Raw genomic sequence first — 20,071 nt, 5'->3', positions numbered from 1 at the left:
ATTTTTAGAACTAGTATTAGACTCTGGCCCACATCCTTGAGCCATGGTTCAGGCCACACATCTTACCCACATTCCCAGCCCTCCCAAAGCCTAGGCTACCACAGCTCTGTTCAGATCCGACTCCTGGTAACATCTGACTGATGACAGCCAAGGTGGAGAAAAAGCATTCAAGAGCTTACATGGTGAAAACACAGAAGACCTGTATAAGTGACAGAATGAGCACACTTACCTAAACTAAACTCTTGCCTGTCCTACCACCCATGGCCTCTTCCATCTGTGGAAGGTTACAGTTCCTATTTTGGCCTCATTAGACAGCTCAGAAGCCACAAAACTGAACAGAGAACAAGTCATCTTTGATCTCTATGAGGACTGACTTCGAGATGTGTTTGAGTAATTAATGTTGCACAGGGTTGGTATTCTGCTGCGTGGCATCGGAGAAGCTGCTATATGTGTTTGGGGTTGCTATTTCTAATGCTTCAGTGATTAATATTGGAGAAGGATAAGGAAAAAATCAGAAAAATGATGTAAAATTGAAATAAAACAGAAAAACTTGTAAGTTCTTAGGACAGATCATACTTGTGGTGGAAGAAGCCGTTAGTGTTTCCATTAGATAACTTTTTATCTAAAGTGGTATAGTGTTTGGCATGGAGTAGGAGTGGTTGGTATTAGACAAGATGGTATTGGAGTGGTTGGCAATGAATTGGTGGCATTTTACTAGTTAGTGATGACTAACTTGTGATGAATGGTATTGGAGTGTTAATACTTAACATAATAACATAGTGGTTATTACCTGAGTAAAGAAGTTTTAGATTTTTAAGGAACATACACTATGATGCTTAGTGTAAAAGCATTTGGTGTGGTGAAAGCCTGGAAATACATTTGCTGGTATTTATTCTTGTGAACTGCTGTTTGATATGAGTACCAACCAACTGCAGCCAGTTGCTGTTCCAGACAGGTGCTATTCTGAAATGCACTCTTGTGATCATAACTCTCATGAGGTCTTTTAGTGCATTACATTATTCCTGATTCATCTTTACACAGAAATCATAATCAATGTTAACTTTGATTGGTGACTTATTTCAAATCTCTTTCTAGGTCAGTTAAAACATCTTAGATAAATTTAAGAAAGAATTTATGATGTTGAAACTGCTTCCATTATGCAATCCTGTTTGGAAAGTAGGTTTGGTTTAATTTTAGATTTTCACATAAAATGTTGTTATTTTTATTGTTACCAAGACATATTATGCTTTAGAAACCACATTACCATGGAGTTCTGTGTTAGCACCATGTTAGGGTCTGAATCTTAATGTAGCAAATGCTCAGTGGGATTAAAAACAATGACAAATGTTCTGATGTTTCCAATAAATGAGCCATTGGTTCTCTGGTCCATTTACAAGAGGCTTGGTGAGCTGCAGCTGTTAGGCTTCAATGACGTGTTAGAAGGAACTAAGTGTTGGACTTTAAAATTTTAAAGGTCTCTCAGCAGCTGCTTTATAACATTCAGCAACCAGCAGGATAGGGTACGTCTCAACCTATTTGTGCTCAAGAAGCTACAACCTTTTAATGATGTATGCTTGCTTTTAATTCTTGATCCTCTTTGGATGTTTAGATGGGAGCTGCGATTGCCAAACTTCTCCTTCCAACTATCAGCAGTCTGGTCTTTCTCCCAATCATTACAATTGCAGCAAAGCGGAGATTCCATATGGAGGCAATGGTTTACTTCTTCACAATGTTTTTCATTGCGGTGAGAAGATATAATTTTTTTCATTTTTTGTATTTACCCTTAGGGTTTTTCTATAACAAAGTGCTGAACTGTTCCCACAACCAATAGGCTCACTTTCAAAGTCTCTTCATCTCATGTTCTCGATATTTATTGTTTTTTTTCTTTTGTATTTGCACAGTTTGGTGTCTTTTGCACATTGGTTGTTTGTCCTGTTGAGTGTGGTCTTTCACTGATTTTATTGTGTTTCTCGAATTTACTGTGGATGTCTGTAAGAAAATTAATCTCAGAGTTATATATGGTGACATAAATGTACTTTGATAAGAAATTTACTTTGCGCTTTGAAATTTGAAGTCCTGTTGTCACCAACAATTGTGTGCCAGAAGTGAATTTTTCTCTATTTTCTTGACTCTGAGTTGTGAAGGTATGACCAAACGAGCATTCAACTTTATTTGACGTCAGGATTGCCCCTCCTGAGCGTAACTTGTGTAATTTTTATCCATTCTATTTTATGGAATGAATCTAACTCCTTCATCTCTTTTATTTAATGCTTATTATGTATTAAATCTGTATCTCTTTCACCCATATAGTTTTTCCACGCTTGTGAAGGTCCTGGGCTGACAATTTTATGTATCATGCGGCATGACATTCTGCAGTATTTCAGCATTTATGGCACAGCCTTATCCATGTGGGTCACTTTATTAGGTATGTGTTATTTGCAAACTCCACCTGTAAGACAATAGACAAAGTAAATGGCTCTGTTGTCTTAACAGGAGTTCCCCAGCACACACTGTGGCATTGGATAGCAAGTACAAAGATGCAATTGACTTCACTTTTCCATGAATCTCAATACTGAACAGAGCCTGAAGCAAAAACATCTCTGCATAATCAGAAATATTTAAGTAAAATCACTGAAATGTTTAAGAAAAGATTTCTGCATCCCTGAATGCAGTTTGTATGTACATGTGATGAATGTGTGTAGATGTGATGAAGGCAGCTTAAGGATAGATAGATATAGTAAATATGTTTTCAGGGAAGTTTGTATGTTGATATGGAAGTGATTCATTAGCGAGTCTTGTGTTTATATTGTGAATTTGTTTCTAAAAGGAATTGGTGTTTCAACATGATTGTGATGCTGAAGGGAGAGTGTGAATAGAAGTGTTGAAGAGTGTTTGTGAGGGTATCTGTCTATCTGTCACCTGAACAAATTTTTGAAGAGACCTTGTGTAGTAATGAAGAAGAAGATTCTGAAGGAAGATTGTCAAGTACATATGTTAGACATGTTTCTTTATAGAGTGTGTGCAGGTATGTACAGTAAATGTGCTTTTGAATGGTGTTTCTGTGAAGTTATGCTGAATGTAATTTTGAAGGAAGTTCTTGTGCAGATTTCAAACAAGAGAAAATCTGCAGATGCTGAAAATCCAAGCAACACACACTAAGTGCTGGAGGAACTCAGCAGGTCAGGCAGCATCAATGGAAAATAAGTATAGTCGAAGTCTCGGCCTGAAGCCTCTGCCTGGCCTGCTGGGTTCATCCAGCATTTGTGTCCTGTGTAGATTTGATAGTTTCTGGAGAAAATCTTTGCATAGACATTGACTAAAGTTCAGGATTTTTTTTGGTGAATAAATAATTGAATAGTTAGATAAATATATAATCTCAAGTACTGTACTAGGTTTGAAAATGTATTTACTTTTTATTCTTAAGACTGGGAGTACTGATGCTGAAGTGCACTCTTATTAAAACTCATTAGCAGTATTTCGCAGCTTACATGTTAAAGATGTCATCAGATATATTAGCCAGAACTGCAGATTTTACGTTGCTTTTTACATTTAGTGTTATCATTATTGATGAATGGTCTGTGGGGCAAATATTGTACCGATTGCCCAGTATTTTCTAGGTCTTTATATTGCAGTCTTTCCTCTCAAAGATAATTGACTGTTTTAAATTGATATCAATCATAATAACTACTTCTTTTTAAATTATAGGTTAGATAATACAACCAGATAATACAATCAGGTTAGATAATAAAGACTATATTAAAAAAAAAAATCTAAATTCAGTTTCTATTCAATGGTGGACTATCTATCATAGCATTTTTGGTGCTGGTTTAACTCTTGTCAATTAGCTTAATTGTTTTTTCTATGGAGAGTAAATACATTGCTTAGTCCTAGTAATAAGGCTTATGGAATGCTTGCTTTTATTAATAGTGCTGTTGAATTCAAAAGTCAGGAGACTTTTATAAAACTCTGGTTAGGCCACATCTGGAGTACTGTATTGTGTACATTTCTGGCCTCCCCACGGTAGAAAGGATGTTGAAGCTTTGGGGAGGGTGCAGAAGAGGTTCAGCAGGATGCTGCCTGGTTTAGAGAGCATGTACTATCACAAGAGGCTGGATAAATTTAGGTTGTTTGCTCTGGAGTTGAGGAGAGATCTGATAGTGGTTTACAAGATTATGAGAGGCATAGATAGAGTGGACAGAGAGTATCTGTTTCCCAGGATTGGTATGTCTAATACCAGAGGCATGCATTGCAAAGTGAGAGGTAGGTTTATTACTCAGAGAGTTGTGAATGCCTGGAATGCATTGCCTCATGTGGTGGTAGAGGCAAATACATTAGAGGCTTTTCAGAGATGTTTGGATTGGCACATCGATATAAGGAGGATGGAGGGATATAGTGTAGGTAGGAGGGATTAGTGCTAGGGTGTTTTTTGATTTGCTTTTAGCTGGTTCGTCAGAACATTGTGGGCTAAATGGCCTGGCCCTGTGCTGTACACCTATATTCAATGTTCTAATAATGTTTTCTGACTTCCTAGCTAGAATGTGTATCCAATTATTTAACTAAATTTTAATTCAATTAGCACATGGTACTCCTTACTTTATGTTGAATCACTTTACAGTGCAAAAGAAGGCTATTCAGCTCAAGGAAACACAATCAAGAATAATCTCACATGAAGAATGGCCCCCCAAAGCATGACACAATAAATTAGGCAATGACCATTTAAGTGGTATAACTAGAAAAGGAGCAAGTAGTTGAAGGTATAGTGATATAGTGATATTTTGCAACTTCATACTTATGCATTTAGATGGTACCTGAACAGGAAAGGAGTAGAGAATATGGGCCTAATCCAGGCAAATGGGATTAGTATTATTAGGGATCACAGTCAGTAAGGACAAATTGGGATACCACAGTGCAATAAAGTTTTTTGTAAAGTGTTTTAGTTGATTGGGTGGTTGGTTATACAAACGTTTTTATGTGTACTTTTCTGATTCCAGATAATTCAAAATTGATTCTTCATGGGTGGACAGAGCACATAGAGAGATTAAAATTTCCAAGGCAATCTGAGTATTTCTCACATAATAGAAAATCTGTCAGCTAGTTACCAAGATGTATACAGCAGATTACCTAAAGTGTTAATCTTATTATAGTTTAATAATTTTGCGATGCATAATTACCAGTAGTTTTGTCCACTTAACTGTAATTTGTGTGAACCATTAAATAATTACAAAATTCAAAATATTTCTTTCCTTTCTTTGCTATTTAGCACTAGCTGAATTTGAGGAACCAAAAAGGTCTACTTTGGTTATATTTGGAGTGCTGACAATGTCTGTGCGCATCTATCAAGATCGATGGGGCTATGGAGTTTATTCTGGACCAATTGGAACAGCTGTCTTTATAATAACTGTCAAATTTGTATGTAGAATTTTTCTTTTTTACAAGTCTTTGTGGCTGTTTCCTTATTCTGATTTTCCCCCTATAATATGCTTCACTAGTTTCATAGGCAGCTTAGAAGCAAGATAATAAAGCAATTATTTATCTGGCCTTTGGATCCTAGGCTGGGTCTCTTTTTTCTTGGAGAAAAAATATTGAGAATAGCCGGTACTAGATCTTGAAAAGAGTCAGGACTAGTAATTCTACCTACGTGGAAGACTATTAAAGGAAAGGCTATTAAATTGAAATAATCACTAAAAAATAAAATGAGGAACAAAAAATAGAAAATGGTGGAAATAGCACCTGCTGAAAGAAAAATAGTATTTGCAGTTCTTGTGGAAGACATTTTATGTGAACAGAAAGGGAGAAAAATTGGGAGATGGGTTAATTATGGGCAGTCAGGGTAACAGAGAAGTGTGATGTGTTGCAAATAAAGTCAAGGTGTACTAATGGAGAGGGAGGAAGAAAACAAGCCCATATCACAGATAGATAATTTACAGCAAAAATGGCTATTTGTGATATAGACAGGGGAAGCAAGTTATTGGAAGTGTTGAATTCAGCAGTGTCAAGAAGTCTGCAACATGCCTGGATGATAGATGATCTGCTGTTCCTCAAGTTCGTTATAACAGTGCAAGAGGCCACAGACAGAATGGTATGGAGAACTAAAGTGGAAAGCACAGGAAGCTCAGGGTTCCTGTGTTAGTCAATTTTGATTTTCAAATAAGTGAAAATATTTCCAGAAATTTTTATAACTTAAGTAAAAATTGCTATCCTTAAGGGTTACTTTCTTCATGTCCCATTACAGTAAGAGATCTCAGCTCCCTTACAATTATTCATTAATTACTTAGGTTACCTGAATTTTTCCCAATGTTTTTCATGGTAGAAAGTAAGTGAGATTGCATTCAATTATGCTCTGACACTCCCTATCTTGCTTAAATTGCTTAGGAGACCCCCCATAGGAAGCTCATTACTGTGCTGAATTCAATAAGTAGAGAAATATGAAGAGAATTACATCCACTTGGTGGCGCGTTAACATTTCTAGTGCTTATAGTCAGCAGCTTCTTATGAAATAGAGTGAAAGAAAATCTTAACTACAAACTTTATCTTTTATTAAATAATCTATGTCACATTGCTAATGATCACAAATGATTATTTGTAAATTTAATCAGGTGTTACAATTTGGCTACAATTTGATGAGAAAAATTAAATCACACATTACAGTGGTAAAAAAGGTGTACTAAAATTAGCTATACATAAAAGGAAAGCAAATCATGTGCTAAAAGGGAGAAACAAAATGTAGACCAGTTGTACTAAACTTGCATCATCCCTTAGTTACACCATATTTGGAGCAACCTGTACAGGTCTGATTCGCCAAATAATAGAATGGATATAGAAACAGATTTATGACACCAAAATTGCTAGATTATAGCTATCAGTAATGAACAGACTGAATCTCTATCATTTTAGAAGAAAAAAATTAAGGGTAATTTAATCTAAATTCTTAAAGTTACACAGGAATTGAGATAGAATTGGTACAATTATTCTGCTTGTGCCAAAGAGCAAAAGGGAATGCACCCAACTGAGAAGTTACCAAGAAATAAAATGAGGAACTCTGCAGACTTTTTAACAGAAAAATGTGGGTGTCACTATCATAGGACTTTCTTGATGCAAATAGTAAAGATGTGTTTAAGGAGGGTCCTAGATAACATATAAGGGAAAATTAATTGAAAATGTGCATATAAAATGATTAAAAATGTATATATCTCTAGTGAAGCATAAATGTCAGATAACTGATTGGCTCGTATGTCATGTTTTTGTGCTGCATATTCTATGAAATTCTATATAACATTTTGCATATTTTCAAAACTACTTAGAAAGTGAGTGAGAATGTGCTGTTGTCACCATTCCAAAAGTAGGGATAGTGGCTGTGAAATGATCATGCTAAGTACAAAGAGTTTGGTGGAAGGATGACACATTTTAATTATTTTACTAAAAGTGCTTGGTTTAAAGTACTTAAATGCGAATTAGGTTGGTGAATGACTGCTGCTTTTACTTTCAGTTGAAAAAAATGAAAGACAAAAAAGGCCTGTACCCAGATAAAAGCATCTACACGCAACAAATCGGCCCAGGCTTCTGTTTTGGTGCACTTGCTTTGATGCTCCGATTCTTCTTTGAGGTATAAGAGACACATTTTAATTTTCAGCTAAAACAATTTAAACAGGAAAAACTCTGTAATCAAGCACATGCTGGTTTGTCAAATATGTTGGTTAATCTAGAGGTATATTACCCAAAAATGTTTTGAATTAAAAATTCAGTAATAAGAAACGTAAAATACATGAAAACTCTAAGAGTACTAATACTATGAGCATCTACTAAGAGGATCCAAAATGACATTCTGTAAATGGGGAGCTACATTATATGTAATATGTCCCTAGAATAGAAACCTTCACTGGAGAATTGTGAGATTTCTAGAATGCCAGCTATTCAAGCTTGATGAATTGTGAAATGCTGTATATTGAGCTTTTGGGAGAAAGCCTTTTCACTTTCTTCTGATTGATTTCAAATTTGTCTTTTGTTCATTTACTGACAACTTCCCAGTGAATCAATGTGATTAATTCTCATATCAATAGCTTTCTATTAATCAAACAATTGCAAAAAAAGTCTGATTGTTCTTGAATATGCCTTCCCCATACTATTCAACAGTTTATATTTGAAAGGACAATCGAGATGTATTATGTTTGAAGCATTTAATAATGTTGTACAAGGTTTAAGGGTGACTTCTGAAATGGATAAAATGAGTTGAATTGTGGTTAAAAATGTTTTATTAGTTAGGCTAAAGAAAAACAAGGTTCCAGAGTCAAAGCGATTTGTTCTAAATTCCAGCACCCATTAGTTGATGAATAAATATTTCTTGAAACTGAATAGCATCAATTTTGAAGCTATCATCCTTGGTCTCTGCACAAACCATGTTCCTAAGCCAAGCATGTTTCTCTCCCTGGTAATGGTCTGAAGCTGAGCCAGAGATTTTGGTATTATGTTTGACCTTAAAATGAGCTTTTAACAACTTGTGTGCAGTATTAATAAGATTTACATTTTTTAACTTTGGAATATCATCCAATTCCATCCTGCTTTGTCCCATTTGCTGAAACTTTTAATCATGCCTTTGTATTAACTCTCTCTGCGTTGATACTTTGATGCATCTTATTGGCCTCTCAGTTCCCCCTGCATAAATGGAGTCAACCAAAATTGCACTACAAGTATCCAAATTTGCATCATCCAACTTGATCGACATTGGTTAACAATTAAACATTTGCTTGATTTGAACATTCTCATCCTTGCCTTCAATATCTGTCATAGCCTCAACTATCTTCTTCTACCTCCTTTGGTCTATGGTGCTTTGGGAAATCTAATCTAATTCAATTCTAACCTGCTGTACATTCCTGATTTTAATCATTCCACCTTTAGATTCCCTCTCTAAATGTCTATATTTTGAAATATGCCTTTCTTCCTTTAACTTACTTCTTTGATGAGGCTAAAACAGAAGCAAAAAATGCTGCCAACACTCAACAGGTCAGGCAGCACCTATGGAGACAAAGAAGCTGAATTTACATTTCAAAATGTTGACCTGTCATCGACCAACTCTCCATAGCTGAGTATTTCCACCATTTTCTGTTTTATTTCTGATTTCCATATCAGCTTTTTTTTTTGCTTTTCTGTCTGTGACTAAACATTGCTTGTTTGCCATAATATCGCCTTTTGTTTCTCAGTATCAATTTTTTTTTGCTTTTGCTTTTGTGATCTGTCTTGGTATGTAACTTGTCATGAAATGTTTTAATATGCTGAAGGCAATAAATTAAATATTGTAACTGAGAAGCTCCTGATTTTGGAGTTCTCACATGCATACAATGATTAATGCATTTAGAAAGAGCGAATCATGAATTGGATCCAGCTGCTCCATATAGACATCTGTGGTGCAAATTAATGGTGGGAAACAGCTTCTCCATCAAGTCTGGAGTCAGGCAGGATTGCCCACTTGTTCATGACCTATTTGTGTGTTAAAGCTATCAGGAATGATGAGAGAATAAAAGGGATGATGTTGCCAGAAGTGGAGGGTCCCATCATCTTTTGCACAGATTCAAGGTCAGTTTGCTGATTCATCAGCATCTGTGACCAGTTTGAGTTGGCATTAGAAGCCATAGTTAACCTCATGAAGAATGAGGCCATACTCTTCAGTATCTGGTCTGACTGATCTAGTGTCCCTTTCACTGCCAGTCTGAATATCTGCAGATGCTGGGGAGCTGGTTTAGAGGTGCTGAGCTGTACAACAGGATTTATCTTGAGCGGATTTGGAACATAAAACAGAAATTGTGACTGTGGGGAGGATGTTCCTTCTCAATACTGGGAAGAACCTCGTAATCAGGTGGGAAGTGCTCTTGGGACTGCAGTATTTGACACAGATGTGTCCCTTGCCTCACTCCTCCAGCTTGGAAATCACCTGGGCTGTCTTTCAGTTCATCTGGGAATCCAAGATGGAGTGAATCAGATGAGTCATAATGCTCAAGTCCTGGACAACAGGTGGAAAAATGTATCCAATGTCATCCTCACCCTGATGACCATGTTCCTGTGTGGCTGCAGCAAGCTGTGTGTGAAACCTAGGAACCAAGTATAACTACGTGCCAAGCTTCTATCTGTCCCAGGTGTTGTGAATGATTGGTCTGGCTCCATTGGCACAACACCCCAGTCAGCTATTCTTCATGGAAATGTTCTTTGGGACCATATCTATCATTTAAAAATTTCTAAAATATGAAACAAATGAGAGAATACTATTTTTCTTAAGAATTCAATTGAGGGAAAAGGAGTTATCTGGGCTTTCATTTTAAGATCCTGGTGGGAGCTAGTTGATATAGTACTAGAACTGGAACTGGTTTGATGAGAAAAATAATGAGATCCAGGAGCCAATTAACTGTAAGTGCATGACATTCATAGATCGGATGTTCCAGAGTGCATTTGGGGAAGAGAAGCAGCTCAATGGACACCTTAAGGCAGACATTCAACAGAAAGTTTTATCTAAAGAATGGGATAATTGGAAAGAATGCAGAAAGCCCAGTAATTTGCTGACTGTTATACACGCTCAGAATTTTCAAAACTGTCAAGGTCATCCATCATTCAAACACCCAAGGTCCCAGTGCATGGACAGAATAGAACCAAGAATCAAAGACAGAAAGGCACACAGTGACTACCGAAAGGAATACATTAAAGATCTTCTCATTTGGGACTCTACTGTTGATATTCATGTCTTTGAACCCATCTGACAGCAATCTATTTGATCCAACCTTGCTACTACTTCTGGTCAACAAGAAGCTGAAAAGGCCTTATGCTAACTGAAAAGCAATAAGTTCTGAGGAACATACAGTATAGTATCACTGTTGAAGTTCTAAAGCTTACTAATAAGAATTTTCTGTCACAATTTAATAAACTTACTGCCTATATCTAGTGTAATGATCTGGGAAAGGTTTCACTGCCTAATGTAATGGTTTCTCTGTAGTGCAGTGTTTGGGTTATGACTAGAGATAACAGAGGCTTTGGAATATGCATTGACCAATGATGAGAGGTGTTTTTCTTGTGTGTCTGAGAGAAGGTTTTGTGGTCTTTTGTTTGACAATGTCCAGGGTGGGGGGGGGGGGGGGATCCACGGAGAATGAATATTTTCCCATTGTCGACTCCCGACTCCATTCCAAGTCCATTCCATCCTTCAGTCTACGACTTCCCTGTTCTGGCATCTTCTCTCTCTATCTTCCGCTGAACAAATATTGAACGATTGAGCTTTAATAATTCTTTATTTGACTATAGGGTTAGTAAAGAAAATGAAAAAGAAAAAGGGTCCATTTTCATGAAACAGTCTAATGCACATGTTGGAGCTCACTGTTTTCCCATCTGTTCATTCTCTATCGATTTCCCCTGGGCATCAACAATTCCCATCCCCATTCCAATCGACTTCCCTGTTCTGGCATCTTCTCTCTCCATCTTTCGCTCAACAAAAGACTGCAAAACCTTCTCTCGGGCACACAAGAAAGAAAAACACCTCCCCTCATTGACCAACGCACATTCCAAAGCCCCCATTTTCTCTAGTCATACCCAAACACTGTGCTACAGAGAAACCATTACATTAGGCAGTGGAACCTTTCCCAGATCGTTACACTAGGAAGTGGGGGTAGGCAAAGAGCTGTTGTAATCCTCAATTTCTTAGGGTACAGAAGTAAAGTCAACTGCAGTGATTACAGGGGGACCTCCCTACTGTCTTCCACAGGGAAAGTCATTAGTAGGGTCTTTCTAAACTATTCTACCGATAGTAAAGAAGCTCCTCTAATATTAATGTATTCCATATATCTCATAACACTGTGGATGGGATCTTCACTATGTAACTACTTCAGGACAAACGTGGAGAATAGAACCATGAATTCTTTTGATCTATTTAAAATCTTTGGCTTTGGAGGGACTGCTCAACTTTTGGCTGCTTGCAGATATTTATCTTCCTCTTATGTTTGTTTCATCGCAGTGTAGAAGCCCTGATCCCAACTAATGGTTCCCAAACAGAGCCAAATTTAATGAAGACCAGTGTTAAGCAAGGTTACGTCAATCAATTTTTAAAATCTTTTTTGCCTCTGCTGAATCTAGATTTCAACAAGTTTCTTGCTGAAGTATAGCCAATCCACAGGACTGACTGGAAACTCTTCAATTTATGTTGCCTATATTCCAGAAACAAGGTCCAAACTCAGTAGATGAGCTGCAGTACACATATAATAATTAAGTTTGTGCATGAGGGGTCTAAGATTCAAGTCATCTATGCCTTGTTCAACCAAGCACATGAGGGGATGGGCCTTGCATTCAATACTTGCAAGACAGGGGTGCTCCATCAACCTGACCACTTCACACTGGATACTTGGAAAAGAAAACGGTGTATGGACTCCTTAATTTCATTAGGCAGAATTCACCCAGGCTTTTAAGGGTTGGGTTCAATAAAGTGTACGTTAGAAGCAATTACACTCATGTTGATCTTTGTCACCACTCCTACATTGTTGCCCCGATGCTCCACTTGATGATTCCAGAGTGATTTCACTCGTTTTACAATCATGACTGCAAATGTTGTTGCTCTCAAGCTCCCTGAATTCTGGCAGGAACATGCTGCTGTGTGGTTCGCTCAGGCAGAGACCCAGTTTGCAGTGCGGGGAATCTCACAAGATGACATGAAATATTACTGTGACATTGCAGTGTTAGACAGCTCTATGGCGACCATAGCGATGAGTGTCCTACACAGCCTCCGGAAGTTGGCAGGTATGAGACTCTTAAGTAACTCCTTCTGGAGATATTCAAACTTTCCAAGTCTGAGCGCGTCTGTTGGCTCCTCTCACTACTCGGCTTAGGCGACTCCAAGCCGTCGGAGTTGATGGACCACATGTTGTCTCTCCTTGTTAGACATCAGCTGTGTTTCATCTTCAGAGAGCTTTTTTTGCAGCAACTACCAGGCGAGGTGCAGACGGCTCTGGCTGGATTTCTCCTCAAAGGAGAGAGGCTGACAAGGTGTTTTCACTCATCAAGAGGGCTTGTGCGACCATGCAGCTGGACAGCTTTGCTGCCTTGCCGCCTCCTGAACATGCAACAATCGCTGCAGCTCAACAATGGTCTCCTGCCCTGTATTTCTACTGAGTGAGATTTGGGCCAAGATCTAAGAGATGCTGGCCACCCTGTGGGTTCAAGGAGTCGGGAAACGGAACAGCCGGCGTCCAGTTAGCTGCTATGGGTGTCAGCAGGTCAGGCAGTTTGTTGTTCATCACAGACTCTCTTTCCAGGTGCCATTTCCTCTGTGACATAGACGCTCAGGTGAGCACCCTGCTTGCGTCTAAATTGGACATACGAATGAGGGAATATGGACCATCTCTCCAAGCTGTGAGTGGCAGCGCCACCTGGACTTTTGGTAAGTGAGAGATGGCATTGTGCTTCGGCAGGCAGAAGTTCCACTGGAATTTTGTGTTGGCAGCGGTGTCTACACCCTTGCTGGGGGCTGACTTTCTCTGCACCAACAGCCTTCTCACTGATGTCCAGAACTGGCGCCTCATCAACGCAGGGCTATTCTACTCCCTCTCTGCCACACTCAGCGCCACTGTCACTTCAAAGTTGTCCATTACTTTTCCGCTTCCAACGACTTCCTGCGCCTTCTCACTGAGTTGCTCATCTTCTCTTCCTCCACCGCTAAATACAGGGTGGAGCTCCACATCCTCACCACTGGCTTGTCCATTCATGCCAGTGCCAGGCGCTTCGACCCGGAGAAGCTAGCTGTCACCAAGGCTGAGTTTGATGCCATGGAGTCCCTGACATCACCAGGCGGCCCAGCTGTCCATGGGCTTCCCCCTTCACATGGTGCAAAAGCTGGGGGGCAGGTTGCATCCATGTGATGATTACCGCTGCCTCAACGACACCACGACCCCTGACTGATACCCAATCCTGCATATCCAGGATTTCTCTGCCCACCTGGCAGGGAAAATTATTCTCTTGAAGGTGGACCTCACTCGTGGTTATCACCAGTTTCCTGTCCTCCCTGGTAACATTCCTAAAACTGCTGTTAATACACCACTTGGTTTGTTTGAGTTCCTTTGAATGCCATCTGGGCTGAAGAATGCGGCCCAAACCATTCAGCGCCTGATGGACAGTGTTCTCAGGGATTTGGCATTCCTGTTTGTTTACCTAGATGATATTTTGGTGACCAGCTCTTTCAGGGATGAACATCCCTTACACTTGTGTACCCTTTTTGAACGCCTTAGTCAGCATGGTCTTATCGTCAACCCGGCGAAATGCCAGTTTGGACTGACCATGGTTGATTTCCTCAGACACTGCGTCAATGCAGCGGTGTCGGTTCCCCTGCCAGTTAAAGTTGAAGCTAATAACCGCTTTCCTCAGCCAGTCACTGTTAAGGTCTTGCAGGAGTTTTTGGGCATGGTGAACTTTTATCCACGTTTTGTCGTCAAAGCGAAGTGGCCGAGTACATCATGGACTGGACGGAGGAAAGGTCCAAGGCATTTTCGGACTCTAAGCAGGCATTGTCTAATGCAATGCTGCTAGCGCACCCTCTCCTAGATGTGTCAATCGCTCTCACCACAGACAGATTGGATTGTGCAGTCGGCACGGTGCATGAGCATTTGGTCAATGGTATTTGGCAGCCTCTCGCCTTTTTTAGCCGTCAGTTTTACCCCTGCGAGCACAAGTACAGCATGTTTGACTGTGAGCTCCTGTACTTGACAGTGCAGCATTTTCATTTTCTCCTAAAGGGCCGTCTGTTTGCAGCTTTTGTGGAACATAAGCCTCTAACATGCGCCATGACTAAGGTCTCTGAACCTTGGTCTGCAGTGCCATCTTTCTTATATTTCAGAGTTCAGCATGGACATCCAGCATGTTGTGGGGAAGGGTAACCTTGTGGCTGACTGCCTTTCCCTGTCCTTCACTGGTGCTGTCCATTTGGGCATGGACTACGCTCAGAAGGCGGCAGGCCAGGTTTCGGATTCGAACATGCAGGCGCTGCCTTCAGCAGATACAGGGTTGAAGTTGGTGGATGTTACTTTCAGTAACAGCGGCATTTCACTATTGTGTGATGTGTCAACAGGGCAACCCAGGCCAGTTGTGCTAGTGAGTTTACTAGATAGATGGATAATTGACCGATTATGTATTTGCATTAATGTACAGATGTGGAGATGTACCCAATAAAGTGGCCACTAGGGGTATAGTGGTTATACTCTGTCAATTATGTACTTAGGCTTACAGTACATCGTTTAAAAAATGGTGAAAGACAAGAATCGCAGAAATGTGGTAAACCGACAGGAAGATTTACAATGTAGTCAGTTGACCAGACAAAGGCATAAAAACGAATACAGTGAAATAGTCAGGTATGTTTTGGTAAGGAGAACAAGAAATGGGAGACAAAATAAATGATACAAATTTAAAAGAGGTTCAAAGCAGGAAAGTTATGCTAAACCTTCATAAAATTGTACAGGAGCTCACTTGGAGCATTCTGTTTCATTCTGCACGCCAACCTTTATACAACATATCAGGACAGGGAAGGTGAATGAGAATGGAACTAAGGATGATTAACTTAATTTATATGAATAAAATGGAAAGGTTAGAGTTGTTCTCCTTGGATCAGCAGAGGATTTTTGATACAAATTTTCAAGTTATTGAATTGTTTCAATAGAGTAAATTAAAATAAATTGTCAACTGGTAGAAGCATCGGTAACGTGAGAACATAAGTTTGTGGTGATTGGCAAGGGAACCAAAGGTGACATGAGGAAATGTGTTTCAGACAGTAAATTACTATACTTTTTAAATGCTCTGAAAAGGTAATAAAAATAGTTTCAACAGTAATTTTGAAAGGATTATTGGATAAATATTTAAACAGATATTTGCAGGGCTACAGTGAAAGGTCAGAAGTATGGGTAGCTCTATCAAAGATCCAGCTCATGTATAATGCACCAAATGTTACTTTTATGCATTGAATAATTCAAAGAATGGTCTTAATAAATGCAACTTTTGATAAATAGAGCTAAATTAATTAGTATTTGTTGATTTTGTATGACATTGGGAAGTATTTCCCCAGGGTAATTGATGCAGACTTCCTCTTTTCTCTTCATAGGAGTGGGATTACAGCTATGTACACAGCTTCTACCACTGTAGCCTGGCTGCTTCTTTTATTTTACTTCTCCCGAAGATGAACTCACAAGCAGGAAATGCAGGAAATCCGGTAAAACTGAGTTGCTGCACTCTCTGCTGTGTTTAAAAATGGTAAAGATCCTGTCTCCCATCATAGTATTATATTTCTATGCTGCATTCCTTTTTTTCTGAATTCCTCAGTAAATGCACTAGTGATACAAATATGAATTCTGCTTCATAGCTCCAAATAGATTTGAAACATCCAAAATATATCTTATGAAATCATTCATTATATGACAATATCAACTGAACTTGTTATTCAAATGAATGATTATAAAAATATAGTGGTATAAAGTGAAGTTTAAAAATAATATGATCAATCATGGGAAAGGGAAAACAGAAGGAAAGCAATAAGTATGTGAAAGAGTGCACTTTCTTCTTTCCAAAACTATTATGTTACTGTATTATCTCAAGTCTTCCCTGAGAAGTCCTCCACAGGTCCAGTTGGTACTTGTACCATTTGACTTAATGAAAAAGTTCAACACCTGTTCTCTGCCAGGTGGAAATAAGCATTAGGGAAGGAGATGCTGAACTAATTTCATGCTCCAATTATCTATCCATTGATGCATGGCTGAAAAGGACTTAGGGTAATTGGATGTTGACATTAATACAATTGGCTCTGTTGGGTTAGGGAGGGGAACACTGGCTTGAGTTCATAATCATCCTTATTATTGATATATGGATGGATGAATCCAGGATTGGGGTTGACTTCCGTGGTTTCCATTTTTGAAATGAAATAGTCTCCCAAGAGTCACTGTCTAGATATATTGATGGCCTATTAGACTGGATTTACTGTGCAGAAAGAGGTCACTCAATCAGATGATATATGGAGAATTTATGCTCCTGCCACAAACCATATTTGATCCTATCAGGATTTTCTTTTCTTTCTCCCTCATATACAATAATTTGTCTTAATCTGTATGTTCAACGGGAATAAAGGAGAAATAATAGATGGAATAAAAATTAAGTTCCACTCTACAGAATAAATCCTTGATTGGTTTGGCATAGAGTTGAAGGTATACAGTACATAACAAGTTAGAATAAACTCAAAACTAAAAACTACTGGCAACCACCTAGTAAATAAAACTGCACATTTGAAGATTTTTGATTGTTTAATAGTATGGTACATCTCAGTGTTGTATATCCTGACTTGGAAGTATGTTTAATTTATACCATTGAAAATTTCTGAGTTTTTGTGGATTTTAGATTTGATCCTCAAACATGGACCTACTTGCACACCTGAGTAAATATAAGAATGTTTTCTGTCAATGCTTTACTTTAAAGTTAATTCCCTAACTCAGGAGATCAATGATGAAGGGCAATTTTATGTGAACTATTTTGTTTATTGAGCATATCTTTTGAGGCAATCATATTCCTTATCCTTTGATGGACATTAGATTAGTTGGGAATCCACTCTGCAATCATTCTTTGATGACACTTTCGTTGGTTGTCCTTTGGGTACTCGCATTGAGTTCAATCATTACCTGGTTCAGGTGCCACCCACATTAAACTTGACCTTTGATGAACATCCACATAATTCCTTTTGGAATAGTTTCTTTCAATCATCTTCTATAAATCTGTCAAAAGACTAGCAAAGCACAAAGTATAGAGGTGGGACATTCCTTGAAATTATGACAGTATCAGGAGAATGCCACAAAAACTCTCTGTGATGTTTTTCAGCACGAGGTTCACTTGGATTTGCATTGTAATATTTTATGATATTATAATCCTGTATTCTTTTGATTTTTGTGACTGGACAAGAATATAGTTGAGTTTTCATTACTTCAGATCTCGTTTAACCTGTTTTGTAGCTCTGCTCTTTATTAAATCTTCCTTTTCTGTCAATACATTATAATTTGTACTTACTGGGGCTTGAATTTCATTTGCCAAATTTCTACCCACTTGCAATAATCTATCATCACTGACATAATGGACCAAATTAGATGAAAAAAATACTCAAGCCTATTCTGAACAGCCACTTTCTGCCTGTATAGTGCTATTGTACATGTATATCCAATTTACTGTTTTAAGGTGCAGCTGCAGTAGCTCTTGTATTGTTGGCATAAACATGCAGTCAGTCATGATCTGGAGAGATTGTACAGCCAGATCCCTGATGCTGGAGAAAAAGAACTTTGGCATTGATCATCTCATTCTCACCTAGTCTTGGTCTGCATGGATTTTATAGTGCTGAGTCCAGGAACAGAAGATGTGCTGTTTCTTTTGCCTGTCAAACTTCACCACCAAGAAACAACTCTGAGCAACAATGAAAAATCCTGACAATATGGCTACTTGTATGTTCTCTCTACTACTTCAAGCCAAATGTGACCAACATGAATGAGATATGATATTAAGCTACTTAGCTGAATATTCTTGTAGTTGGTATTTGGTGTAATCATGGAAATGTGTGGTCTAAACCATCCATCTCTACAGACACGTAAATGACAGTCAATAGAAGAAGTACTGAACAAGAAATCATGTTGAAGACATTAATCTTAATAATCTGAATTACAATTCATTCTTATAATATTTTAAGTTGTTGTCCTAAGAGCACAGCTGTATTTTAGATCTATTCATTGAACTGTGTTTTAGCATAGGGCAGAAGAGAATGGAGATAGTGGAAGAGAGGAGAACGTAGGGGCACACTTTTAAGTAAGGATGAAGAAAGGAGGATGTTATGGATAGAGTGGATTGGGAAGCAGTATGAGCAGGGAGTGGGGGAGGAATGCAGAAGTACTCATTTTCCATCCGCTCAACATGATTTTTTTCTTAATTTGAGGTAAACAAAACTAATTTTTGAGATACATTGTCAGATCTGCAGTTAGGCAGCGCATTGGGCCATCAACTCCCAAGGTATGTGAACAAAGAGTTTTGGTACTTCAAGAAACTTTTTCCTGAGGTCAATGTACCAGTTCCTGTCAGCAGATACTGACTGAAGTCACTGCTGTAATTATCTGAAAAAAAAGGTAAAAACTACATGAAAATAAGATGCAATTTAAAATGACCTAAATACTGTCCAAGATTGCATACTACTCTCTTGCCCGACAGCCACTGTGGAACTCTTTATGCTCGCCATTTCAATTCATCCATCACTGATGTCTTTTGTTGGCAATACACTGAAGAGTCAGTAGCATGGAAGCCCATTGGTATCATTAGCAAATTGGGAGATCTCTAATTAGTACCAAAGTGACATGATAAGTGATCAGATCATCATCAGAATTAGATCATACTTGCTACTTCACATTCCACACCTAATTACTTGGTGTACTGGATCTAAATGAAGAGGAAGGGTCTTAGCACTGGTCTCTTGGTACATAGCTTTGTAGTTTCCAGTCACAAAGAAAAGCCACAACCACTGCCCTATTTCTCCTGTACCAAACCACTTTTGCATCCAGATTATTTAGCTTGTATTGGATTCAATGGGCTCTAACCTTTTTGGACCACTCTTCCACATGGAATAATGCCAAGGGACTTACTGAAGTCAGCATACATGTATGCAGCAGTAATAGCAAGTACTTTGAAATTATGTGTTATGTAGGTGATGAAGTGAGCTTTAGTCCAATCAAAAACCTCAATAATTTGCTCTCTGTGTGTAGCTTATTGTAAACCCATCTGAGTAATATATTTCAGTTAATACTTGATCTCTCAGCTTCTAAGGTTTCTTAGCTTCTGATTTTTCCCCTATGTGAAACCACAAGCTTGGCGAGACTATTAACATGTTTAATATTGAACTCATGATTTTACTTTGAAACATCTGACTGAAATATCAGTGGAATGCTTTATCATTAAACAGAGATGCCAGCACAGACTGAAGTGTGATGAATAGTAACATTCTTTATTTAATGTACTTTAAAAAACAACGGCTGCAACATACCACAAGCATAGTATATACATT

The 20,071-nt window shown here is 38.4% G+C and overlaps 1 protein-coding gene across 2 annotated transcripts; it reads left to right on the top strand.

Annotated features, from left to right (window-relative positions):
• Positions 1-1,609: 1,609 nt before the first annotated feature.
• Positions 1,610-18,762, top strand: mymk (myomaker, myoblast fusion factor). Of its 2 annotated transcripts, none has more exons than XM_073052247.1 (6): positions 1,610-1,744; positions 2,311-2,425; positions 5,261-5,409; positions 7,487-7,603; positions 16,103-16,210; positions 18,211-18,762. In XM_073052247.1, the coding sequence occupies exons 1-6, from the start codon at positions 1,610-1,612 to the stop codon at positions 18,223-18,225; spliced, it is 639 nt and encodes a 212-aa protein (XP_072908348.1). In that variant the 3' UTR covers positions 18,226-18,762. The 2 variants fall into 2 exon arrangements, with proteins under 2 accessions (XP_072908348.1, XP_072908347.1); XM_073052246.1 differs by having other exon boundaries at positions 16,103-16,251.
• The last annotated feature ends 1,309 nt before the right edge of the window (positions 18,763-20,071 follow it).

Source organism: Hemitrygon akajei, chromosome 7, assembly GCF_048418815.1.
Source record: "Hemitrygon akajei chromosome 7, sHemAka1.3, whole genome shotgun sequence".
Classification (NCBI taxonomy): Eukaryota; Metazoa; Chordata; class Chondrichthyes; order Myliobatiformes; family Dasyatidae; genus Hemitrygon; species Hemitrygon akajei.
The sequence above is the reverse complement of the archived record's forward strand: the minus strand, read 5'-3'. Positions and strand labels throughout refer to the sequence as shown.